Source organism: Hyla sarda, chromosome 4 (genome assembly GCF_029499605.1).
Source record: "Hyla sarda isolate aHylSar1 chromosome 4, aHylSar1.hap1, whole genome shotgun sequence".
NCBI lineage: Eukaryota > Metazoa > Chordata > Amphibia > Anura > Hylidae > Hyla > Hyla sarda.
Window position 1 is genome coordinate 272139088 of NC_079192.1, and position 27421 is coordinate 272166508.

General features: G+C 43.9%; 1 protein-coding gene across 26 annotated transcripts in view; it reads left to right on the plus strand.

Annotated features, from left to right (window-relative positions):
* The window catches only part of GRIP1 (glutamate receptor interacting protein 1), a 598139-nt gene that overhangs the window by 485882 nt on the left and 84836 nt on the right, over positions 1 to 27421 (plus strand). For 25 of the 26 annotated variants that reach the window (XM_056574218.1, XM_056574202.1, XM_056574225.1 and 22 more), the window contains 3 exons: positions 893 to 976; positions 13236 to 13311; positions 15948 to 16093. In XM_056574218.1, coding sequence (XP_056430193.1) covers positions 893 to 976; positions 13236 to 13311; positions 15948 to 16093 — 306 coding nt within the window. Of the gene's footprint in view, positions 1 to 892; positions 977 to 1309; positions 1350 to 13235; positions 13312 to 15947; positions 16094 to 27421 lie in introns of those variants that run through there. The other variant, XM_056574224.1, reaches the window with a different exon arrangement.

The window sequence follows — 27421 nt, forward strand, 5'->3', positions numbered from 1 at the left end:
CAAAACTACAACTCCCAGCATGACCAGACAGCCGTTGGCTGTCCGGGCTTGCTGGGAGTTGTAGTTTTGCAACATCTGAAGGTGTACAGTTTTAAAGGGGTTATCCAGGAAAAAACTTTTTTTAATATAATAACTGGCTCCAGAAAGTTAAACAGATTTGTAAATTACTTCTATAAAAAAATCTTAATCCTTTCAATACTAATGAGCTTCTAAAGTTAAGGTTGTTCTTTTCTGTCTACGTGCTCTCTGATGACACGTCTCGGGAACCGCCCAGTTTAGAAGGAAATCCCCATAGCAAACCTCTTCTAAACTAGGCGGTTCCCAAGACACGTGTCATCAGAGAGCACTTAGACAAAAAAGAACAACCTTAACTTCAGAAGCTCATAAGTACTGAAAGGATTAAGATTTTTTAATAGAAGTACCGGTAATTTACAAATCTGTTTAACTTTCTGGAGCCAGCTGATATATATTAAAAAAAAAGTTTTTTCCTGGATAACCCCTTTAAGACCAATGGTCTAAAGTTTTCACATACCCACAAATTTCCTTTTTTTTTTTTTAAAGAATTTGCTTCCTGTTTTTGTAGTGTCAATATATTCTGCAGTGCCGCACATAGATTTCCATCACTCACGTCAGTCCCTGATCCCTATGTCTGCTACACACATACTAAGGCTTTTTATGCAAGAAGCCAATTTATCTATATTTTGTGTGGGAGGAAACTGTATTCTACTCATACTATATCGCTATGCCAGTAGCATATTTAGGTCTAAAAATGTCTTTTTGTGTTTTTTATTTTTTTTAAATGTCTAAAATGATGGGAGGCATCTTGGATATTTTAAGCTGGTTGTAGAGAAATACAGTATAAAGCCGCATTACCTCTTCTGTTTCTCCTCAGCAATACAAGGATCAGGGGTGATTTTTCGAACTGTAGAAGTGACTCTTCACAAAGAAGGTAACACATTTGGATTTGTAATACGAGGTAAGTTACATGTTGGACAACTAGATCATATTGATCAATATAAAAAGGTATATCATTTTTTTGTGTAGCACGGATTTCAGTGAAACAACATGGTATCTGAAAGGACATCTGTCATAAGTTTTACCTCCACTAACCTCATGGTACAGAAAGGTAGTGCAGGTGACACTGTTGACAACCATACTTACCTGTCTCAGCTCCTTTGTCCCGTTCTCCCACTATCTTTCTCTGTATCTTCCGATCCGGAGTCAACTTGGAGCAAAGGCGGAGCTTCATGACATTATAGTTGCTGTTTGCTCACAGCAGAACACAGCAGAGAAGCAGCAGTTGTGACATCAGGAAGCTCCGCCCATGCCCCAAGCCAGCCCAGGAACAGGTTAGTGCAGGTGACACTGACAGTTTTAATGAAGTGCTGATAGCAATGGAGTGTTAGTATGTCTGATATTTACCTTTACCTAGGGACACTATGCACTGAACAGTCGCTGTGCACATCAAAAAGTATAGGGGCTTGGAGGAAATGTATTACATGCATTTGTAAAAAAAAATTATGCGTTTTCCCCGAGAGCTTTTCCAAAGGTCTCTAACGTGATGGTAAATTACATTTTTCTGTATTATTTTGCTACACATGATGAAAGCTGCATATTCTTTGAATCCTCTAAGCTTGTTTTCTATGGTCTGTTTTGAAGCCTTTCATCACTTTTACTAGATAGCTAAATCCACGTCCCTAAGATCCTTTGCTGAAGATGTAAAACAATATTCTTCTTAATTAATTCACTTTCCAGCAGAAATATCTTAAGATTTTCATTAAAGATAAGAAAGTAATTTTGCAGAGCATACACTTTAGCTACAGTACCGGTTACCAATTTACAAAGGCCAGAAAATGCAGGCAGACTGTGAGCATCCTCCAAATGTGATCATCCTGAACAGCTCACAATGCAGAGCATTGTTAAAGGAGAGCTCTAACTGTGTTGTTTTAAAAATCCAGTAAAATGATCCATATAAAGGGGGTTTCTTTCATTCGTATTCTACCCTGTACCCTGTGCTATCGCATGCCTTCTGTGAAGGTTGATTCTGAAGCACTCTCCTTATATCAACATGGTTTCCTCAGTGGTTATTTTGATTTGTGTGGAGCCAGATCCGCATTAACTGTTGGAATACGATGACAGCATAGTGCCATGTGGGATCTTTAAAGGGGTATTCCGGTGGAAAACAATCATTTTCATATCAACTGGCTCCAGAAAGTTAAACAGATTTGTATATTACTTCTATTAAAAAATCTTAATCTTTCCTGTACTTATCAGCTACTGTATGCTCCAGAGGAAGTTGTGAAGTTCTTTTCAGCCTGACCACAGTGCTCTCCGCTGACACCTCTGTCTGTGTCAGGAACTGTCCAGAGCAGGAGAGGTTTGCTATGGGGATTTGTTTCTTCTCTGAACAGTTCCTGACAGGGAAAGAGGTGGCAGCAGAGAACACTGTGGTCAGACTGAAAAGAACTACTCAACTTCCTGTGGAGCACACAGCAGCTAAGTCCTGGAAGGATTAAGGTTTTTTAATATAAGTAATTTATAAATCTGTTTAACTTTCTGGAGCCAGGTTTTCCACTGGAGTACCCCTTTAAGGTCCTCATACATGGGCAGAATGCCCACCGATTAACCGACGATGCTCATTCATCAGCTGAACACATCTGTGAATCAGGTTTAAAAACTGTTGTCAATCAGCCACACATCTTCCCATGTAACAGGATGGAAGTAAAGGGGTGCACAATTTATCCAGCTATTGTTCATGCAGACCTGCCCACATAATAATTGAACGTGGTCATACGCTTCTTAAACAGGTTCCAGTCTACTGGATTGGCGGTCACCTCATACACTGGTCTGCCAATGTAATACGGTTGGGGTATGGGGTGTGAGATGCAGGGCAGATGGAATTCCCCTAGGGGCAGATGGCATTAACCCCCTTGTATTCGTGACACCAGGGCATGGTTTATCCTCAATACCACCTGAAGGTATACCACTGGATCCTGGGCTAGGCACGGAGGCAATAATGACTCCAATGTCAAGTTATGGACAACAGTAGCTTTACTGAGTGACAAATGGTACAGTCTATACAGTGTAGCCAGGCCCACAGAGGTGACCAGTGACAGAGACCTTAAGGGCTTGCTGGGACTTGTAGTAGAGGTGGACAATTTAGTGCAGGCCACGTTGACTAGACAGATGACTTTGACTTGACTTACTTGTGACTGACAAGACTGTGACTGTGGCTTACTTGCAGGTTTGTAGCTTGTGGCTGCAGACTTGAGGCCTCCTATGACTGTGGACACAAACTTAGGCATGACTTGACTGGACCTCAGCAAAGACTAAGAGAGCTTGCAGAGTCCACCCAGGGTTTATATGGGGGAGGCTCTGGTGGGGTTCCATTGGTCACCCCTAGGTCACCTGGTCACTGATACCTTTTGGGTAACAATAACATGGTAAACAGTCTTAAAGATATAACACTCTTACATATATAACATAGGGATTATATCCAATTTCAATAAACAGATGCAAGGGGGGGGGGGGGCAGGGGACACTGCAGGAGGTTTCCTGACAGGGCAGCAAGGGTACAGGGTAATACCTTCTGTACTAGACTACCACAAACTCCTCCTCTTAAACACAGTGTCCTCTGTTCCCAGTCCTGGAGGGCGGACGACTAACAGTGGCCACTGGGGCCTAGTGAGAACAGTTCCTGAGGCATATTGGTGTAATGTCCTTTACAGGTCTGATTGATGGAAACAAAACAAAAGAGTCCATGTGGCACTTGATGAAAAAATGTCCATACATGCTCTTTGTGGTAAACATGTGGGATTCATTACCCTTGTAACTGCAACTTCAACACAATTACGACACTTGAACACATTTGTGCGGATTGGGCTGCCGGAGGCTATCTACCCAGTGCCTTAACTGCTGGGGCCCCTTGGCACTAACCACTTCTCCCCAGAACTCAATAGGTAATTTTATACTGTACAAAAGTTACCTTTTCATACTGTACTCTGTCACTATTCGTGTCTGACTTATACCTCAGGGGAACCCTCTGGCCAGTAAAGTACCCTGTACACGAGGACAGGAAGAAATGGTTGACATATATCCATTCGATAAATGTGGAATGGGAGTAGGGATCGACCGATTATCGGTTTGGCCGATATCATCGGTCGATAATCACGATTTTGGACGTTATCGGTATCGGCAATTACCTTGCCGATAATCTGATAATGCCATAACCCCCGCACCCCCCCCACTGCACCGGCCAGACACCGTTGCCGCCACTGCTGCCCCATTGCCTCCCCCATCCCCGGTTTTATAATTACCTGTTCCCGGGGTCCACGCTACTTCTGGCTCCTGCTGCGTCCTGCATTACGCTGTGCACTGCGGTGCGCAATGACGAGTGACGTCCTCAACGCGACGTCATCGTCAGTGCGCACAGTGACAGCTCAGGACGCCGCTGGAGCCAGAAGTAGCGTGGGCCCCGGGAACAGGTAATTATAAAACCGGGGATGGGGGAGGCAATGGGGCAGCGGCAACGGTCTCTGGCCGGTGCAGTGGGGGGGGGGGGTGGTGCGGGGGTTAGGGCATTATCATTATAATTGCCGATACCGATAACGTCCAAAATCGTGATTATCGACCGATGATATCGGCCAAACCGATAATCGGTCGATCCCTACTCCCATTCCACATTTATCGAATGGATATATGTCAACCAAGGACTAAGGACTGGCAGGGGGAGAGAAGCGGGGGGGTCAGGGGTGTGTGCTGAAATAGCCAATAACTTATACCGGAATATCGGTATAAGTTATCGGCTATCAGCCTTAAAGTCCACAGAGTATCGGTATCGGCCCTAAAAAATCGATATTGGTCGATCCCTAAATGGGAGTATACATTTGCTACAGTCCTAATCTAGACATGGCTAGCTTAAATTAGTTATACTTAGACTGACTAGGTAGTACAACTTAATACAATATACTATGTCTTACTCTTTGTACCTAGCTGGTATTTGTACTTGTGTCGACCTTCTGGACCTATGCAACACCACCTCTGGAGAGTCTGGAACTCTTGCATCTTCTGGAGCTCTTGGAACTTATGGAGCTGCGGCTGCCTCTTCCTCAGCATACTCAGGAGATGGTATGAGTTCAGGACTAAATGGAACCGGAGTCAGTGGCAGCTGTGCTGGAGAGGCTGGTGACAGAGTTGGTACTCTGGAGACTGGCGTATAGGCTGGAGCCAACGGTGACCAGACTGGGACTGGTGTGGAGACTAGTGTGGGTTGAACCAGCCTCCATTGGTGAGACACAGAAGATTGCAGGCTGACTTGGAGAGAACATTGGGAAATCCATAGAGGGGTGGATTCCCTCGCCTGGGACGTACTTCCTCGCCGGTCTACCAGCTGGAGGAGGTGGTGCTGGGAGCACTGGTAGATCTTTTTTCAGACATAACTTGATCCGGTTTGGGTGGACAACTTGCGGCTCATGCCCAGGCTTTTGTACCTCATATACGTCAGATTCAGGATAAGGTACGGCCGTTACTGTGTATGGTTCTCCCAAATAGAGTCTAACTTGTGAGTCCTTGGAAACTTCTGCAGCCAGACTTTATCGCCCAACTGAAGTGGTTTGGCAGAGGCATTACAGTTATAGTCCTCCTGTTGTCTCTGTTGGGCCCCGCCCATCTTCTTGCTGACAATTTCCTTGGCCTCTAGGATACTTCTCTGGTGGTCAGGGACCCACTCCAGGGAGGCTTGCAGAGAGTTGTTGAACGGGGCTTGGAGCCCAAATGTTCGGTCTTTAGGCAGCTGGCCTTGTCGCCCCATCATCAGGTAGAAAGGGGTGTACCCCGTAGAATAGTGCACTGTGTTATTATAGATCTCCAATAGTTTGGGCAGTGGTCAGGGCCACTCGACACAGAGGCTGCTCGCAACATGTGGATAAAGACTTGATTGATGCGCTCATAGATCCCGTTCCCCTGAGGGTGGTAAGCAGTAGTCCGGAGTTTCTTGCAGGCATGGAATTGACACAGCTCTTCTAAGAGTTGGGCCTCGAAGGCCGTTCCATGGTCCGTTAGGACAGACTCCGGACATCCAAGGGTTTGCACCCAATTGGAGTAGAACATCTGGGCCGCTGTCCTCGCTGTGAGGTCTTTAACGGGTGTAATAACAACCCATTTGGAGTAGTGATCCATTATGGTGAGAGCATAAATGTACCCGGACCGGGTAGGAGACAGTTTGACATGGTCTAGCGCGACCAACTGGTTAGGCCTTTCACTCTGAATGGAATGGAGGGGTGCTCTTGTGTCCTTGCGCACATTCTTGGTGATGTTACAGACTGCATGTTACAGACTGCAATGTCGCTCCGCATTGCGATCCAATAGAATCTTCGCCTGACAGCAGCTTCCTTCTTGTGGACTCCAAAGTGTCCCGACTGATCATGGTATGCGATGAGGACCATCGCCATGTCTCTTTGGGGAACCAGAATCTGAAGAAGTCGATCACCAGAGACCAGATCCAAAAAATTTCAGTACAACAGTTCTTGCCTCTGCCGCCACAGAGGTTTCAGCTGGTAGTCACACTGGGCCCGGCTCAGGCTGGGTTCACACTACGTTTTCTCCCATACGGGAGCGCATACGGCAGGGGGGAGCTAAAAGCTAGCGCTCCCGTATGTCACCGTATGCGCTCCCGTATGTCATTCATTTCAATGAGCCGACCGGAGTGAAACGTTCGGTCCGGTCGGCTCATTTTTGCGCCGTATGCGCTTTTACAACCGGACCTAAAACTGTGGTCAACCACGGTTTTAGGTCCGGTTGTAAAAGCGCATACGGCGCAAAAATGAGCCGACCGGACCGAACGTTTCACTCCGGTCGGCTCATTGAAATGAATGACATACGGGAGCGCATACGGTCACATACGGGAGCGCGAGCTTTTAGCTCCCCCCTGCCGTATGCGCTCCCGTATGGGACAAAATGTAGTGTGAACCCACCCTTAGACGGGTTGGTACCTTTTTTGCTAGAAGGTAGTCCAACAGATCCCCCATGACTCGACTTTTGTCTTGAAGAGTCTTCCAGGTGTATAGGTCTTTTTTAACCTTTTCAGACCTGGGTTCACCATCCATGAGGGCAGTCACCACATTCTGGTTCACGAACCTTTGATAGAATGGGGGCAACTCCACGTCTTCCCACACGTCTTCGACAGGGTTCTTCACCGGGAGTCACCCAAAACAGTACATCGGCATCGACATTTGACTTGACGCTTCTGTACTTGATGGTGAAACTGTAATTGGCTAATCTTGAAGTTCAATGCTGTTCGATTGCACCCAACTTGGCAGTGTTCAGGTGGACCAACGGGTTATTGCCCATGTAGACAGTGAATGGCGTGGCAGCCAAATAGTCTTTGAAATTTTTGGTCTCAGCCCATACCAGGGTGAGAATGAACTGTAATTTGCATTGTTCTTCTCTGCTCCTCGCAGTTTACCACTGCCATAGGCAATTACTCACTCTTGCCCCTCTTGGACTTAACAACATCCCAGACCTGGCATCAGTATACAGCCGGAATGGCTGACTGTAGTCTGGGTACACCAAGATGGGGGTTATGTCAGCATATGTTTAAGAGCTCAGAACGCTGTCTCTTGCTCTTCGGCCCATTCAGTAGGTAGTCTTCCATTGTAGTTCTCCTTCGCCGTACCCCGTAATAGAGCTGTGAGGGGTTCTGCAATATGGGCGAAGTGGGGAACGAAGCAGCGGTAGTAGCCGGCAAATCCCAGAAAGCTCCTGACATTTTTCACCGTGCACAGGGTAGGCCAGTTCTTGACAGCTTCCACCTTTTCAGGATTGGGCTGGATCCCTTCTGCACTGACATGACCCAAGTAATGGACCTGAGGCTTGATCAGGTGACAATTGGATGGTTTCATCTTCAATCCATGCTTGATTAATACTTTAAAGATGTCTGACAGATGACTGAGGTGTTCCTGGTAGGACTTGGAATACACAATGACATCGTCCAGGTACAATAGGACACTTTGAAAATTCAGATGGCCCAGGCACCTTTCCATCAGACGCAGGAACATAACAGGGGCATAGCATAGCCCAAACGGCATACTTTAAAACTCAAACAGTCACATGGGTGTGACAAAGGCGCTCTTCTCCCGATCCTTTACAGCCATAGGCACTTGCCAATTTCCGCTGGTTAAGTCCAGGGTGGAGAAGTAAGCAGCCGACCCGAGGGCTGTGAGTGACTCCTCGATCCTTGGCAAAGGATAAGCGTCCTTATGTGTGACATTGTTCAGTTCCTGTAATCAACATAGAAGTGGATGGTTCCGTCTTTCTTCTTGACCAGGACAAGTGGCGCCGCCCAGGGGCTCTGACTTTCTTGAATCACATCTGCCTCCTTCATGTCAGCCAGCATCTACTTGACAGTCTGATACATGGCTGGCGCGACCGGACAGTGTCTTTCCTTGATAGGTGGGCTATCACCTGTGAGGATTCGGTGCTGGATCATTGGGGTATGCCCGAAGTCTGTGGGGTGCTTGCTGAAAGCCTCTTGGCGACATTGTATGGAGGCAGACTTCAGACAAAGGTGCCGGCTTTCAATGGCGCAGGTCATTGTGCACCTTTGTCTGAAGTCTGCCTCCATACACCTCCTGCTCAGCCGGCTGGCTGCGGACACTACATGCGCTCACCATTGTTGTGTATGTGGGTACACAACACTTCCAGGTGAGCCTCCTTTTTCAGCGCATAAGTTGCCTGACAAGTTACTCTTTTAATACACCATGGAGCTCTTTGTTCTTTGTCGTTCTTGGCGACATTGATGATTCCATTGACTTGGTCCCTTGGTGTAGTGTCGTCTCCAACCTGGAGATGCGCCCACCAGGGCTCTGGAGGGCTCACATCTGATCCTTCAGTCACTTGAGCTGCACGCTGTCGAGCCACCAGACGTTCTGTCACAATGTCCTTCGACTCTAGGAGGTACAGCTGGGCTACAGGAGTGTATTTGGGCAAGACAGTAGCAGAATCAGACAGGTTTACTAACCACTCCGGGACTCTCCCATTGGTGACAGTGACTAGGCTTCTTGCAGCTCAAACAAGAGGATTTTCTTCAAATTGCATAGGTTCCAGCAGGGCTTGATAGTCCCTATTCTTGACTCGGGGACGTGCACGACACCAGATGATGGTCTTCTTGTCGGGTTGTAAGGTCACCAAACTGATGTCTTGAACTCATACTGCTTTTTCACATTGCTTGTTGGCAAACTTCTGCTCTGCCTGTAGAACTTTCAAGTAGTGCTGCACAGCCCACTGGCCTTAAGGGGGCAGATGGGGAAGAGAGGCATGCAAGGCATTCAATATTTCAGCAAAAGAATTCTTTATAATGTTCATCCGGAATATAAACTCGGCAGATCCCTTATCTGTCACATTAGTTACAATCACTCCCTGCCCGGAAGTTAACATCATCAGGCTCACACAATAAACTAGCATCTCAATGCTGATAGAAAACACTTTTAGGTATAGTAGACACTTGTGACCCTGTATGTATCAACGATTCCAACGGTACACCTTCTACAACAATTCTTACATAGGGGCTAGAGGTGACATAAAGTGAGAGTCCTGACTTAGGTTGTTCAGGGATTGGACCTCATGACTGTTTTCCTGAGGGCCAGTCCTTGACCTCAGGGGAAATCCGTTTAAATCCCAGCACTGCATTTTCCAATGTCCTGATTTGTTACAATGCAAAAGGGCCTTTGAGTCCCCAAGGGTCTATTGGGTAGAGGATTGCGGGGGTATGAGCAGGGGCAGGTTTTTTACGCATGGTCAGAGGGGGCAGGCCGGGTTGCCAGCTTATTTACAGCCTTGGTCAGTTGTTCAATGTCCTGCCTAACAGTCTGTAAGTCTGAGGCTGCAGCGACTGGCAAAGTAGATGACACTGGGGCAGGGACAGGTGATGGTGGTGGAATAGGTCTGCCAACCCCCTAGTGGCGTGTGTAAGGGGTGCACAAACTTCCTCTGACTCAGTCCCAGACTCAATTACTTGGAAAGACAGTCTCTTGGAAGCGGGGAATGACATGTTGGGGTTTTGGACCACTATCTTTCTCAACTGGGCTTTTTCTGTTTTATTAAAGGCCCCATCAATAAATCTGTCCATTAAAACCCTGTTGCCCTGCTCGGGACTTATACCATCTAATTTTTGGACAGTCCGTAGGGCATTCTGCAGGGTTTACGGCATACACTCTCAAGGTCTCACCTGGCTTTTGTCGCCTTTCATACAGCCAAAGATGTACCTCTGATGGAGAGTGAGACTCCAATACCTGGTACAGTCCTTCAAAGATCTATCACCCAACCCCCCCCAACAGAATAAACCATTTTAAAAAACAAATTTCTTTAATGCCCAGTGATGGATATATTCGCCATAAGTGGGTGCTTATTCCCACAACATGATGGATATGTCCATCAGGAACTTTAACTGTCACAGACAGCTGCACGTCACTGTTAGCCGACCAAGGACCGATCAGAGCGGTCCCTGGTCCAGCCAATACACTTGTAGGGGTGGGGTATTGTTCTGACAGCTCTGATCCTTTGCAGGCATGGGGTGGGGTCTATAATTCATATAATGCCCTGAAAATCAAAAGGGGCTCTTCTCCTTCTTGGTCCTACCAGGTGGTCAGGCAACCACATATGGCCTAAGTAAGGGTACTGCCCAGCCCGGGACAAACAGGGTGATAAAATATGGGCGCATTTCCTCCATTTCAAAAGCGACTTACCAAAATGAAGACCCACAAATAAAGAATTTGTGGGAAATAAAGCTAATTGCTATTTTTTTCCATTGACTCTGAAATTATCCTAGCCACACAACGTATTCACCTAGGGCTCAAAGTACACACTTTTGCCCTAGGTGGATACTTTAGGGGTCGTAGATTAGAAAATGGGGTCACTTCTGGGGGTGCAGTATTGTTCTGACAGCTAGAATGCTTAACAAGATGAAGTGCGGCCTATAATTTGTATAATGATATCCTGAAAGCCAAATGGTGCACCTCTCCTTTTGTGTCTCACCATGTGGCCATGCAACCAAATATGGCCTAAGCAGGGGTATTACTGAACACGGGACAAACAGTGTAATGAAATATGGGGCGCATTTTCTCCTTTTCAGATGCAATGTACAAAAAATTTATCCCACAAATTATGCATTTGTGAAGAAAAAAATAAAAACATTTTTAATTTTTCCACTGACTTTGTAACCATTCCAGCCACACAAAAAGGACTCAAAGTACTCACTTCTGGGCTAGGTGAATACTTTAGGGGTGTAGTTTCCAAAATAAGGTCACTTGTGGGGGTTCTGTATGGTTCTGGCAGCTAAACCCTTTGCAGGCATGAAGTGCGACCTATAATCCATTAGGCCTAAAATGATGCCCTGAAAGCCAAATGGCGCTCCTCTCCTTCTGGGTCCTACCACGCGGCCAAGGAACCAATTATGGCCTAAGCGGGGGTATTTCCAAACACAGGCCGAGCTGAGCAGCTCAATAAAATATAGGGTGCATTTCTTTCAATATCAGAAGCGATGTACAAAAAATACATATGTATTCGTGAAAAAAAGCAAATTTCGAATTTTTAACACTGACTTTGTAATAATTCCTGCCAAAAAAACTATGGTGTTAAAATACTCACTGTACCCCCCTAGCAAATACCTTGAGGGTCTAGTTTTTAAAATGGGGTCATTTGGGGTAGTGGTGGGGGGTTTCCTATGTTCTACCACCTTCAAATTTCTGCAAAGCTTGCATAGCACATAAAAAAATACGTACTTTTCAAAATTTCAAGTTAGATTGTTAGGTTTCTAATTCATTTAAAATGTAAATTAAAAACAAAAGAAATGCTTTCAAAATAAAGTAGACATCTGAAAGTATAAGTTACACTGCAGGAGGCTGCCTGACAGGGCAGCAAGGGCATGGGGTAACACCTCACCACAATGTCATGTAAATCCCTGTGGTCCCTGAGTAAACACTTAAAGGGGTACTCCGGTGCTTAGACATCTTATCCCCAATCCAAAGGATAGGGGATAAGATGCCTGATCGCGGGAGTCCCGCCGCTGGGGACCCCCGTGATCTTGCACGCAGCACCCCGTTTGTAATCAGTCCCCAGTGTGTTCGCTACGGGTCCGATTACAGTCGACCACAGGGCCGACGGCATGTGACGTCACGCCTCCGCCCCCGTGTGACGTCATGCTCCGCCCCTCAATGCAAGCCTGTGTAAGGGGGCGTGATAGCTGTCACGCCCCCTCCCTTAGGCTTGCATTGAGGGGCGGAGCGTGACGTCACACGGGGGGCGGAGGCGTGACGTCACATGCCGTCGGCCCTGTGGTCGACTGTAATCGGACCCGTAGCGAACACACTGGGGACTGATTACAAACGGGGTGCTGCGTGCAAGATCACAGGGGTCCCAAGCGGCGGGACTCCCGCGATCAGGCATCTTTTCCCCTATCCTTTGGATAGGGGATGTCTAAGCACCAGAGAACCCCTTTAATATACTAAATATCCAAGTGTATGTGACCTATCAGGTATGAGATTCTGTTTTGATTTATTACCTGCAAACCAGAATACCCCTTTAAGCTACTTTATGACTTCATGAAACGGAACTAATATTTATGGGGTGCAAGATTTATATGAATGTTAAGTCTGCTCACCAAATAATTATCCTTTCGGTACTAAGGCAACAAGTTCTCTGGTACATGGTGTCAAATGAGAAATCTGGAATGAGCAGATTATAGACATTACAGCCCAAATAATCAGTTGTATTATAGTTTTTAAAGTTTAGCCACAATGGAGGAGATTTATCAAAACCTGTGCAAAGGAAAGTTGCCCAGTTGCCCATAGCAACCAATCAGATCACTTCTTTCATTTTGCAGAGGCCTTGTTAAAAATGAAAGAAGCAAGTTGATTGGTTGCTATGGGCAACTGGGCAACTTTTCCTCTGCACAGGTTTTGATAAATCTCCCCAAATAAGATTTATTGCCATTTTTTCTAATCTCCTTTTATGATAAAAAAAAATGCATCTTTTTTGTTATTGAAATTTACACTTTATACCGGCCTTTAAAGGTTTTGAGGCTTCAGCATTTTTCATCATTTCTTTCTCATGACCTTTAGGCTAGGAAGGACTAAATATGATCTTTGTGTAGGTTGGCTGAGACTAATATTCTGTAGGCATCGCAGTAAACAGCATGTGTATGCGCTTTGAGCGATAAGTAAATTTTGTTTTCTTGTTTCCAGGAGGAGCACATGAGGACAGAAATAAATCTCGTCCTGTTGTAATAACTTGCGTTAGACCTGGAGGACCAGCTGACAGGTACAATACATCTTTCTGTGGCAATACAGATGGAACTGGGTTGCTTTGGCACACAAGCGGGAAAGCTATGCATCAAATACTATAATGAAATATAATAAATAAAGTCCTTACTATGTATTTAAAAGAAGCACAGACAGTAAGATCTGCAACGGGTGCTTAATCCTCACTTGTACATTCGTTATCAGCTATTACTGCTGGATTTTACAATGTCAGAGCACAATGCAATAAGATGACATATGATGACAATACCTAACATCATTCAGACATTCTGAGACAACCAGGCTGATGAAATCAAAAAATAAATAAATAGCTTAACATTTTCTGTCTACAAGCCTGATGCCTCACTAAGGATCAGGAGAATCTTTTGAATGTATGATTTTTTTTTTTTTTTTATATATATAACTTGTTTTCTTAATTTAAGACATTTTTGTTGTGGTAAAGGTTTTTCCTGTGATTGTAAAAATAATTATCCTGTGTAAATGAAGAAACAGGTTATTGATAAAGCAAAAAAAACATAATGTCATAGTCAACAGAATAACAACAAAATGCTAATTTCTTTTAAAAACAGCACCACTCCTGTTCTTAGGTTGTGTGTGGTATTACTACTTAGAACTGAGCTGCAATACCACACACAATCTGACAACAGGTGTGGTGCTGTTTTTCGATCCTGGACAACCCCTTTAAACCAGCACGATCTTGGCAACAGGTGTCCTTTAATGTAAGGGTTTTCAAAGCCTAACAAAACTCTTAAGTGGTATCTTTGGTTATATTTGCTATAGTTATCCAAATATCCAGTAGCTTGTCATGAAGTATATTTGTGCTGGCATTGTTAGGGTCCAGATTTACTACGGCTGCTGCGCAAGACTTAGGTCCCCAAATTCACCAGAATTGTGGCAAACAGCAAATAAGACACATGCGTTAAACAAAATGCACCAAAAAGAACAGAAACTGAGCCTTAGACTACATTCACATTATGTTTATGGCATAGGGTTGCCGTTGTGAGGTGAGATTTCCGAACCCATGCAAAAACCAAACCGCTCCTCCCCGCAGCTCTTTCGCTCCTCCCCTACGCTCTTTCGCTCCTCCCCTACGCTCTTTCGCTCCTCCCCTCAGCTCTCCGAAGTTTTCCGAAGCTAGAGCAGGGAGGAGCAAGGGCAGAGCCTGAGATCGCACGTCTGCAGGAGATAATTAAGCCATGCCCCTTAGGATCGGAAATCTCACCTCACACCCCCCGCTCTACATTACACAAGAAGACACAGCAGGGGGAATTAAGCCACACCCCTTGGGTTCGGAAATCTCACTACACAGCTCCATCCCTCTCCCCCGCACACAGCTCCATCCCTCTCCCCCGCACACAGCTCCATCCCTCTCCCCCCGAACACAGCTCCATCCCCTCCCCCGCACACAGTTCCATCCCTCTCCCCCACACACAGTTCCATCCCTCTCCCCCGCACACAGTTCCATCCCTCTCCCCCGCACACAGTTCCATCCCTCTCCCCCGAACACAGCTCCATCCCCTCTCCTGTACACAGCTCCATCCCCTCCCCCGCACTCAGCTACATCCCCTCCCCCGCACTCAGCTACATCCCCTCCCCACACACAGCTACATCCCCTCCCCCTGCTCTGTCTCCACAGGACCTAATCTACCATGGGGAGGTTGCAAGTTTTCACGGGGGAAAACACAGAGCAGAGGGGGTGAGGGGGAGGACGCACTGCACAGGCTGGGGAGGATTTCTGTGTGTGAATGAGACTTAGACTGCAGGGGAATAAATATCATACTGGGGATGAATTCTATGTGTGAGGGGGGGGGACTCCTGAATGACACATGCTGGGAGTTGTAGTCCCTGTTATGTGTGTGTATGCCAGTGTTTCCCACTGCAGACACCCTGGTTGGGAAACACTGGTGTATGAACTACAACTCCCAGGAGACTACTGAGATACAATATAGGTGTTGGTGAACTACAACTCCCAGGAGACTACTGAGATACAAATCTCACCTCACACGGTATCAGTTTTTTGTTCCCCTAAACGGGGCCGTATCTATTTTAACACTTTTTGCATTGAGTGCAATGTTTTAAAAAAAAATTTATACAGTTTTTATAACATTAAGAAAAATCTCAAGACCGGACAGTCCAATGCCCAAAACCTGGGAGACCACGGTTTTGCGCATGGGAAAAAAACTTACAAGATCAAAACCATACACAATCAGATACATCTAGTTGTATACGGTTTTGTGTGGGATGTCAATTAATAAAAATTTTTCATACATATGGTTTTCACAGGAGCATATGACAATGCAGAGGGTTGGGGCTAGATCCTAGTGTGTATGGGATGTCTTAACCTTTTACTGAGGTTTACTTTAATATAGTGGAGCCAAGCTTAGCACGGCATTGGTGTACCTTCTCTTCATTAGATAGTAATAAGCACTTATTTGCCCATCACTGATTTTCAGATTAAAGTAATTTCTTCTCCTTGGTGACCTACAGCTTGATAACTGTCAAGGTAAATGTTAAGAGTGTGGACAAGTAGGATTGATGTCATGAACATTGCAAATGAATCACTTTGTGTGAGTGGCTATTATCTCTAGACCACATTACATCAAATTAATAATGATTGTTTTTTCCATCCTGCTCCAGAGAGGGCACAATAAAGCCAGGGGACAGATTGCTGAGCGTGGATGGAATTCGTCTACATGGTGCGAAACATGCTGAAGCCATGAGTATTCTCAAGCAGTGCGGCCAAGAAGCTACCTTACTTGTAGAGTATGATGTCTCTGTCATGGGTAAGCCAACTCTCTGCTTCTTAATGATCTCTGTGCTGTGGATGTAGTCAAATAAGGAAAATAATATATGTATGAATATGTCATTTTAATGTCCTAGTTAAATAATGGGTTTGTGTCTGGTAATTCAGCTCATCACTATTTAGTCAATGGAATTTATCTACAATTCTGCATATAACCCATGAACAGATGTGGTGATTTTTTTTACAGAAAATAGCCAAGAACCCCTTAAAAGGGGATACTTCAGTGTTTCCAAGCTTATACTCTATCCACAAGACCAAGGATAAGTGTCTGATTGCGGTGATCCAACAGCTGGGAACCCCTGCAATCTCTTAATGGCTCCTGAATCTCCCTGGGCATGGAGCGCGGGGTCAACATGCCACCATGCATCCTCTGTCTGAGATACGTGTTGTACTTGTGTATCTCTGTCACCTCTATAGAGAATACATGGAGGGAGATTTGGGTGGAGATCCCGGGGGGCTCCCAGTGGTCGGACCTGACCTTAAACCCCCCCCCCCCCCCCCCCCCGCTCGATAATACCCATATGCAATATAACTTTTAAAATCCTAAGAAATTCATTACTAGTAAGAAGAACAGAAATGTCATAACCCGGTCATGTAAGGAAAGATATTTCAGAGTTGTTATTACTTGAGGAATACAGGTAGTTACTATAACAAAGACACCACAGATCCTCTTCAAGATCATACTAACCGCAACCCCAGTAACTATTAATATAAAGCAAATATGCTTTAGGATTTGTAATTTCTGTTAATCCCATAAAAAGTAATTAAACCTTGTAATAAAGATAATGGCCTTCACCGGTTCACAAAGGAAGCATAATTCATGTGTGACATTTTATACATTTTATGGGCAGGATTAATTGTAACATTGCATAGTAATCTATAACCATCCACAATGTACTATCTCTCTGTTCAGTTTAACTACATCTCCAATGGAGCACATGAATAATGCTATAAAATACAAGCATGCTGTTGTGTAATAACATAGAAAATCCTTACAGGATCCAGTGTCCAAGCTTGTATGCTCAGCTGCAATTCAGGAACTGAAAAAGTTCTAATGATGGCGTATCGCATGTGAATTGCTCATAAATTACCAGATGTGTCTGTTTTCCAGCATGGACATGGCTTTCTTTCCTTTAACTATTTGATAAATACCTCTTGTTTTCTTCAAAGTGGACCTGTCAGCGAGAAAATAGGGATGTAAATAAGCATATGGGTAAATAGAGCTAGTCATCAGGAATCCGAGTACAGATAAGGCTTAAAGGAGTATTCTGGCCAAATATATCTTATCCCCTATCCAAAGGATAGGGGATAAGATGTCTGATCGCCCCCGCGATCTCCGTGCAGCTCCTGCATTCTATGCGGGGCTGCGTCTCCAGTCTTGGAAACCTTTTTGTTTCTGGGACTGGAGACATGACGTCACTCCAAGTCCCCTCCATTTATGTCTATGTTTATGTCTATAGACTTGAATGGAGGGGGCGTGGCGTGACGTCACATCTCCAGTCCTTTGGATAGGGGATAAGAAGTATTTGGCCGGAATACCCTTTTAAGTTCCCTCGGGGCTTTCTAAAGCACTGCAAGAGCACAGATAAGTCCAGCCCATGTCCTCTTCATTTAGTGGCTGTCAGTCACACAGGGTAGGCCGATGAAAGGGGGCCAGTGGGTTGTAATAAAGAATTCATGGGCTGGATTTATCTCGTCTCTTGATGTGCTAGGGAACATGACCTGTGCACATGAATCTCATTTGCATGTTAACAAAAAGGCTTATATCTTGCCAATGGATATTACTATTGAAATAAAAATCATGCAATCATAATGACTAGCCCTATCTAGCTATGTGCTTATTTACTCCAGTGTCTTTCTATTGGGAGGTCCTCTTTAAACTTTGATAGCTTTAGGGTGCTCTTGTGTAGCACTCTCTCGGCTGCAAATAATTCTCATAATCCTGAATCGCAGGTGGTACTTTAAACAGTGGCAAGTCCAGGTGCAGCCCACAATTATAGGTGATTCACAAGCGCTAGTGGCTAATGGTCACCATTAGCGCTTGCGATTCACTGGTAGTTGCTGCTTTTAACAATGACAAGTCCAGGTCCCACCTGCAATGTGTGATTTCAACTGCTAGTCATAACTAGTTACACTGCATGTAAGAGCACCCTTGAAAGGGAAACGGACAGCCCGTTCAGCCACACACACTTAACCCAATAAACAGGGTTATAGTGAAGGTAAACCGGATTAAAATTACGTAAAACTTTGGCCCGGTTGCAGAGGTAGATTCGTTATTAGCCAGCATTTCGTAATAGAGGCTGGACCCGGCAGGGGTGCTGGGTATGTCAGGTCCCGCCTCCATTGCACAAAGAAAGCTATTAACATATTAGCAATCCTGGCTAATAACGGGTCTGGAATATCTCTGGGACCAGACCGTGCATACTACTAAATTATATATTATTTTAATCCAGTTGACCTGCAATATAACCTTGTATGTTGGGTTTAGTGCGGGTGAACTGTCTGTCAGTTTCCCATTTGAATTCTTGAAGTTGTTTGGCAAACTCTTCTTTAGGACGCATATTTCATGACCAAAAGTGATTGATATAAAAACACGATGTTAGCGAAAAATACAAGTGTTGTCCTAAGGCTTGACTCATAGATGTGTATACATAACAGCTCTGTACAACCTCTGAGTTTTTATATAGCACCAATGGACATTTATTAGGCCCCGCAGTATTTAACAGCAAAAATCATTATATCTCCATATATCAGAGATATAAAGTTTTCTTTCTATCAAATTCTACATACCCTATACAAAAGAAAAATTATTATGCATTGGATGCTGTATTACAAATGTATTCTCCCTAGGGAAGAACATGCCCAATATACAGTGAATATACAGCTCCCAGAATGCTTATGGCTCCTTAGTATGGATTTGCAGGGACTCTGCCTCCGTTCACATGGCTTTGACATGTCAGTGAGTCTTTTGACTGACAGCTACCTCCACATGGTATTCCATACCGTCATTATGACCAATATCTCTGGTACTTTACTTAACATGTCCATGTGGCTGTCTAAGGCTGTGTCAAGAAAATAACTATACTTAAAGGGAAACTGCAGTTAATAGGTAGCAATATACAGGTTATGTTCACTGGGGTGTCTCCAAGATTACCTAGTAATGCTATTTTAGTAGGAGAAATAAGGAGAAAAATCTATGCATGTATGAAATTCTTAGGGATAAAAGTCTACATGGCATACATCTGTGTTTTCCAAACAGTGTTTCTCCAGCTGTTGCAAAACTACAACTCCCGGGCATGCTGGGAATTGTAGTTTTGTAACAGCTGAATGCACTGTTTGGAAAACACTGGCATACGTGCTTATCTTCTACATGTAATAGACAGGTGTCTTATGAAGACTACTGTTTTACAATTGCTGAATGTTGAGTGTCCAGCGTCTCACACTCCTGACGAACAGCTGACTTGCTTTTGGCTATACATTTAGCTTGCAGCATTTGCTGCAGGGGAAATATAGTCCTGTATGCAGCCATTCAAATGAACAGAGTCCATTGTAGCGAGAACCGCTGCTTCTTTGCAGTTTTGACTCATAGAAGGGCCTCCCAAGTGATGTCCATGTGCCCTAACCAGACATGTGCACAGTAGTTTCTATGTTAGACAGTCCGATATGTCCCACAGTACTGGTGTATAGCCAAAAAAAAAATGTTACCATCACAGACTGCCTGTTGTTACTCTTGAAAAAATAGCAGTATCTTTGTAAATAATTGTTATAAAAAAATACTCAATGTCTTTTTAGAAATAAATATTGCAAGCTATGTGTATATGGTAAGTTGAGATCCAGGGGGTTTATTCTGATTTTATTTGACATCTAAAAAGATTTGGGGGGCAATTGTGGCTTAGAGGTTGTTTTTGTATAGGGTATACTGATGGCCGTTTAAAGAAAACATCAAATGTTTTGAACAAAATGTCAATAGATTATTTTAATGTGTTTCAAATACAGCTGCTGCTGCCCGATTCTTTATGTTTTCCCTATCGGAATAACAGACTGCTTCTGAGAAACATAATGCCACATATTTGAGAGACTGCCGTTATGAGAAAATGACAAAATTCTCGCTCCTATTTTTCCTGAGCGTAAATCGTGCAAACATGGGTTTAAATAGAATCCTAATGATTGTTTCATCTATCTGCTGTTGTGAAATGCTGTTGTGACTGCCTATAGCTGTGTTCAAGCATAAATATGACTATACCAACCATAATGATAGGTTCGCATTATTAATGTATCCCTGAAATTAGGAATACATTTTCATAAAACACTACCTGGTAGATTAACCAATAATGAACATTGTAGCTACTTGTAGTGAATTTAGTATATCAAACTTAAATAAGCAGAATTGTTTTATTATGTGAATCTACCTAGATGCATAACCTGAAGTTCCTGGGCACAAATGCAAAATCTGTAACCGGACTAATGACCATGGGCCATTTATAATATGTGTAAACTCACCCTTGAATTTACCACTTTAAGTGTTGGGATCTAAGTCTTTTTGCATGTTAACATGAAATCCTGCTATTAGAAGCTAAAAGATGTAAAAAATATTGTCTTGGAAATTGGTAATCAGGAAGCGGTAAGTGCCGGTAACCATTACTGAAGCATGCACATCTTTTCAACAAATTTGTAATGTTGGCAATTCTAAAGCTGCCCAAGCCAATGAGATTACAAGCATCCTCCACTGAGATATGAGAAGATGGTCACTGTGAACTATATGCGAGACACCAGAAGTTCATCGAACTCTTTAATAAGATCTAATTCATTTACACTTCGCCAACTTGCTGCATTTAATGTGGTGACCTGAAGGTAATAATATGCAGAAGAAAATAAACTCTGCCCTGATGCATCAATAAAATAATGCTCTCTGAAGAGAAAGGCAATGTCCTATCATTATTACAAGATGATTATTTCTTATGCAAGGATATAAATAAGACATATATCTCTGTAACTTATGTGAAATACCATATGTGGAGGGCAACTTTCACCTCTGTACATAAGCTGCACTGTTCTGCTATTGTGTTTTATAGATTATGTTCATGTATTCATATATAGCATCTATTTCTCATAAAGCTGGGTAGCAACAAACATGGCTGCTACAGAATTCGTAATCCATGATTCGCCCCACCCCTGAAAAGCAAAGATATCTACTAAGGGAGTAGCGGGTGCATGAATAGGTAGATTTGCAATTTAGGATTGTTGGAAACTGTGATCTGTAACAAAAACAGATACGTAAAAAAAAAAATTGTTTTAATTTCTTGAAGAAAAAACATTTACTTTGCTGTAAATGTCTAATATAAGGACACCGTGAACATTGGTGTTGCATTCAGTGTAAATGTGCTGGTGATGCTGCATTATTGCGCGTGCAGATTGGTAGAGAAATGGCTGATCAATTATGGCTCATGACATAATGTGGCAGTGTAATGCTCCTGGGCATACACATTATTGCTCGGTTACTTGGTATCTAGGTCACTTGAGATGTTATTGAAATATAAAGGGACAATGAATTTTTATGTATTTCTCCAGCTTATGACGCATTCATCTACCAAACCCCTACTATTCCAGATTTCTGCCAGTGAGCAGCGTTTGACTGCTGCTTCCACATGAATTCACAGGATACCATCAATAAACTCTCATCACATGCTCTCATATGACAGGGACATAAATATCTATCATTTAGGAAACATTTCTCTTAGTAAATTTCATGAAGACTCATGCCGATTACCATATGCAGGATCTATATGTCGTGAATCCCAAACACAGTGCGCATCAAAAGCTATTTAGTTAGGTTGGAAACAAGATTTTTTTCATTAAGAAGCTGCGGGAGCCGTACTGGTGACATTTGCAAGAAAGATAGTTATGCTTTGACTTCCGGTGCGCGGGTGATGGTGGCAGCACAGTAAGGAGGCTCCCGCTCCCCCCAGCTTTCCCCAGCTATTTTACCCGCCCATAGCTGCCAAAACCTGCTCCACTTACCTCCCCAACATCACAACGGTCCCCACCATGGATCGCTTTGTGCAGCGGTGTGGACTGCAGTCTCCCATGGCGCTGCAGCTCCCAGCATTACAGCGCAGCACTTTCAAAATCGCCACCGCACCTCCAAGCTCTGCATCCACTGCTGCTCCCACTGTTCCTGAGGCAGCACCTCCCCCCTCAGTGAGCGCTGATCCCGGCGCTGAAATTATGGAAGCTGCTCCAAGCCTTCCCTCCGCCCCAGTACCCTCTTCTACCTCAGGTGGGGGCTCTCACTACAGGGGCAGATGACCTCCCCAAAACTCAGGACTGTGCCCTGCCAGTCAGCTCCAGCGGTTTCACCAGACAGACCACACGCTGCTGGCAGCTTAAGTAGCACAAAAATCTCCCCCAGTGTGCAGCGCATTGTGGAGGAAGCTCTCAGATGTGCGCTCCAGAATTTACAATTAGAAGTTGCTGACCATTCCAGCTGCCTTGGTGAGGTGGAACATCATATTTCACTATTGGAAGATGGCGATACTGCTCTGTGGAGGCACTTACAGTCTGCTGAATATGATCTTTCCCAAATGAGTGAGAAACTGGAAGACCTAGAAAATAGGTCAAGGAGAAATAATTTACGCGTTGTGGGCGTTAGGAGTCAGTGACTTCCCTGGACCTGCAAAGTTTCTGTGAGCGTGATGTTCCTAAAGCCCTGGGCTTATCTCATCCCTGCAGAGTTGACTGATCAGCTGTTGCCTCTGCCCCAGGACCTGCATTACTGGCGAACGGGCCTTGCCAGGTCATTCTTCGTCTCCTGGATTTTAACGACATATTGAGGGCATCTCAGCCGCTAGTGGTCCGCAGTATGCGACTGATGATTTTCGAAGGTTTCTCCAGGGAGGTGGCGAAACGCTGCAGAGCCTTCAGTTCTATCTGCACCTCTCTCTATAAATCCAATTGTCGCTTCAAGCTCCAATATCCAGCTCTCCTCAGGGTGTTCCATGCTCATGGATACATCTCGGTCTACAAGACTCCGGAGGCCGCTACTGCAGCCCTAGACCGTGCTCCAGTGTCTTCTTCTCCACGCCACTCAAAACAAACGACGAGTAGATCTCGCTCTCCGCATGAGGACCGTCGCTCCAGGTCTGCCACCAGGGATGGTTCCTTCTCACCGACACCATTGGACCATGCCCGCTCACCACGGAGCCAACGTGACAATAACAGGCACTACTCACCTTGCTGAACTTCTGAGGTTCTGAGGGGTCTTGATTTACCCTGTTTGACATCGGACCAGAGTAATGTCTTAAATGCCCCAGTGACCGAGGAGGAAATCCAGTTAGCTATCCGTTCTCTCCATAATGGCAAAGCCCCGGGGCTTGACGGCTACTCAGGGGAATTTTATAAAGCCATTCTTCCGTGGGAAGGGTGTCCAAAGAGACATCGATGGCCTATATGGGCCCAAACCCAGCAAGGATGCTAGTGACCCTGGATTCTACCAGCCTACCAGTGGGCTTTATTAGAAATTGCTCGGCCACCATGAACATTTGGGCGATGATGACGGTTCTGGACAGATTACAGCATCAGCATCTTGCTTGCCTATTTCGCTTTGTAATGGACTGGATGCACGGATCTTCCTTCCATGCTATCACCGGTCTGGAACGTGCTCTGGCATCCCCATGGAGACTTTCCGCATTACTGCACATGCCTTAAGCAAGGTTGCCCCTGTCTGTGAAATACTCAGTTCTGTTGAGAGACACCGTGGTAGCTTGGAAATTGCACAACCTCCCGTTCCTGATGGCCAAACATTTCCCCCTCTGAGGACAGACTGTTTTTCCCCAAGGACTACCCCCTAGGATGCTGGAACTTTTGGAGGGTAGAGGGTTGCAGACAGCGGGTGATCTTATGGATCGCTCTACTAAAAGCTGTCTCTCGCTCCTTCTGTACTGCTGGCTAAATTTCAACTCCCCTCTACTCACTTGCTTCCCCTCAACCAGATCTACTCATTTTGTAAAGATAGACTGTACAACCTTGATAAGGAAGCCCCTATACACGCGGCGGATAACCTCATAGGTTCTAACCCTCGTAAAGTCACTATCTCCACTCTCTATTCAACCCAAATTTCTTCTGAAAATTGACCTAAATACACTTTTTTTCCTCTTGGGCCAGCTGGATTCCTGATGGAGATATTTTGGAGTTTATCCTACAGGGCTGGCATAAGGTTCCCAAAAGTGTTATCAATGAGAGATGGCGGGAAACTTATTTTAAATTGGCCTATAAAGCCCTTTACTGCTTCAATATACTCCCCACTCCGGCTTTCCCTAACAGGATCACGGCTTTCCCAAAATGCTCTTCTATTCCACTAACAGATACTTGGCATGGGGTGTGGACCTGTCCTTCTACAATTGATTACTGGCGCATGGTCCTAGCTTGCATACATGATACCTGGTATATAACCCTTCCTTTCACACCGTGTTCCCTAATTTTCCACCAGTTTTGTCCTCCGGAACAGGTGTCACCTCCTCTCCAAGATACCCCAACTAATAAATGTAGTCCTCCTGGTTGCTTTACGCTGCCTGTTTGCCTTCTGGTTTTCCTCCTCCATCCCTACCCATACTATGCTACTTACTGAACTCAAACTATTTTGAAATATCGATAGGTTAGATAGAGAACGGCACAAGACGACACGCACACAAAAGTTTTTTGATAAATGGGAGGTCTTTATTACTTCTGCATATACAGAATCAGAAATAGAGGACATAGTGAGGCCCTTTAGTCACACAGAATGGTATTGTCGGGGTGCTCTGGGAGATACATTAGGGGCCTTACGTCTTCCCACGCAATGAACGCTGGTAGCTTGCACCTTTTTTCTTTCACCTTTACCAACAGTGTGCTTTTATATTTATGTGACTCTTGATTTTTGTGTTTGTTATCAAGCGAGCTTTTACTGACTAGTGTTGAGCGGCATAGGCCATATTCGAATTCGCGAATATTCGCGAATATATGGACTAATATTCATTCGCATATTCGCATATTCGCGTTTTATTTTCTCATATGCGAAAATACGCGTATGCGAAAATTAACATAAGTGAAAATTAGCATATACAAAATTAACATACGTGAACATTCGCATATACGAAAATTAGCATATGCTAATTTTCGCATATGCGAATTTTTGCGCGCCAGTCTCACACAGTAGTATTACAACCTTCTTTACACCACACAAGCTGGAAGCAGAGAGGGGTGATCACTGTGATGTGTACTGTGAAGAAAAAAAACAAAAAAAAAAAACGAATATTCGTAATTACGAATATATAGCGCTATATTCGCGAAATTCGCGAATTCGCGAATATGCGATATTCGCTAATAATATTCGAATTGCGAATATTCGCGAGCAACACTATTACTGACATGTCCCATAGGCCTTTGTACAGGCAGATGATTGACCTTGTATACCTTGCCTTTGTTTTCCTGTTTTCTGTTATTTTTGCTTATTTCTTTGTTTTTCTACTAAGAAAATTTTATAAAATATGTTTAAAAAAAAAATTGTATTGCTTCTGGCACACTATGCAATTTCCCTCCAAATAAATTCTGGTGCAGCCTCCCATGGTTTTTAATGGGATTCTGCTGCACTGTGCTCACTTCTGAATTTCCACTGTGGAATTTCAAATTCCGGATTTCACCAAAAGAATGAACAGTTTCAGTGAACAGTGCAGAATACTGCACAGAACTGAAATGCTATCCATGCGGACAGCGCATTTCCACACAGTCATAGCGCCTATTCATTACAATGGTGTCTGCTGCCCATGAAATGTAATGTGCAAGAGGCCTTAGGCATCGCTAGTCTAACATTTGCAATAATATTCACAGAGAATGTGTTTTTTTTTTTTTTTTTACATAAGGTTCATATAATATAATATCCCTATAATATTCATCAATAGAACAAACAAAAAGACAATTTTCCAGCAATGACTTGGGCGGTAAGGGCCACAGATGAAAAAAATACATATATCAAAATGCCTAACTTTAGTAGAATATCTTGTGTTCCAGTAGCCATTTCGAAAAACTATGCATTTTGTATGCTGTTTTTTTTTTTTATTATTTTTTTTTTTTATGTGCGTATCCAGATCAATATGGAATTGTGTGTGAGGGACCATTTTTGGGAACTACTATGTCTTTAGATAATTGTAGCATCGCATTTCCTGTGTTAGATCAGTGGGAATGTTACATATGTATCCCCTTGGCATCTATTACAGCTGTCATTATTATTTATTTGTTGACTAGCTGTGCGTTGGGAATTTCTAATGGGACAAACGATGAAAGGAGATGATGGCAGAACTAGTGAGGGCCGTCTCCCTAGCCTCTATTACATTAAAATGATGGTTGCCCTTTTCCAAAGGAAAATCTGGTGTTTATATTTTCCCTCTAAGGTTCATAAATCAGGTTCATCTGTCTCAGCGGTTGGTTGAGAATACATTTAGGTGTTCATCATAAATCTATTTTGCTACTGTTTATTCCTCCGTTGTCTTGTTCAGTGGTCCATGCTCTGCTTGTTCCCCTGAAGGTTAGCTGGGACATTCTGCATCACACTTCAATCAGTTTCAATCATGGACAGATTAGCCTTTTCGTTCCTTTCAGCAATAAATCTTATTATTTTAGGTAGATGCTATATAATGGGGTTTCCTACAAGCATCATTAAAAACATCAACAAATTGAAGGTGATGTCTTATTTCTTCAACACAACGGTAGTTTTAGTTAAGAACTTGACAGAACAGCAATCCAACTGTCTTTACAAACAAGAAATATCAGGTCTGCAATAGAACAGATACACATGGGCCAAAGGTTTACACCCTACTGCAGAGTCCATAACTGTATATTCTGCAGCATTGTAATAAGACTCTGCTCACACTAGTGTATTTTATAATGAAGCAATTACAGCTATGACGCATGCACCCGGCAACTAGCTCCTTGGGGATTGGGAACAGCAGGAGGCACACTATAGAGTCAGGTCACTGGCAGATCCTCGTAATCGTGAAATATGTGTTTTTTTTTAAGAATGGCAGGTTAAATCTGTTCCATGCTTAAGAAATCCTTTCCATGCTTTCTTAACAGTGTAAAGCAATATATATATATATATATATATATATATATATATATATATATATATATATAAATTATGTTTTTTGATTGATATTAAAATCTGTCACCAGTTTGAATACCTTGAGATTGGGGCATCTTTAAGATGTCCTGTTATGTAACAAAACTTTTAGAGAATTTCTAAGACTGATGGTGATTACAAGTGTCATAATGTGAGGCT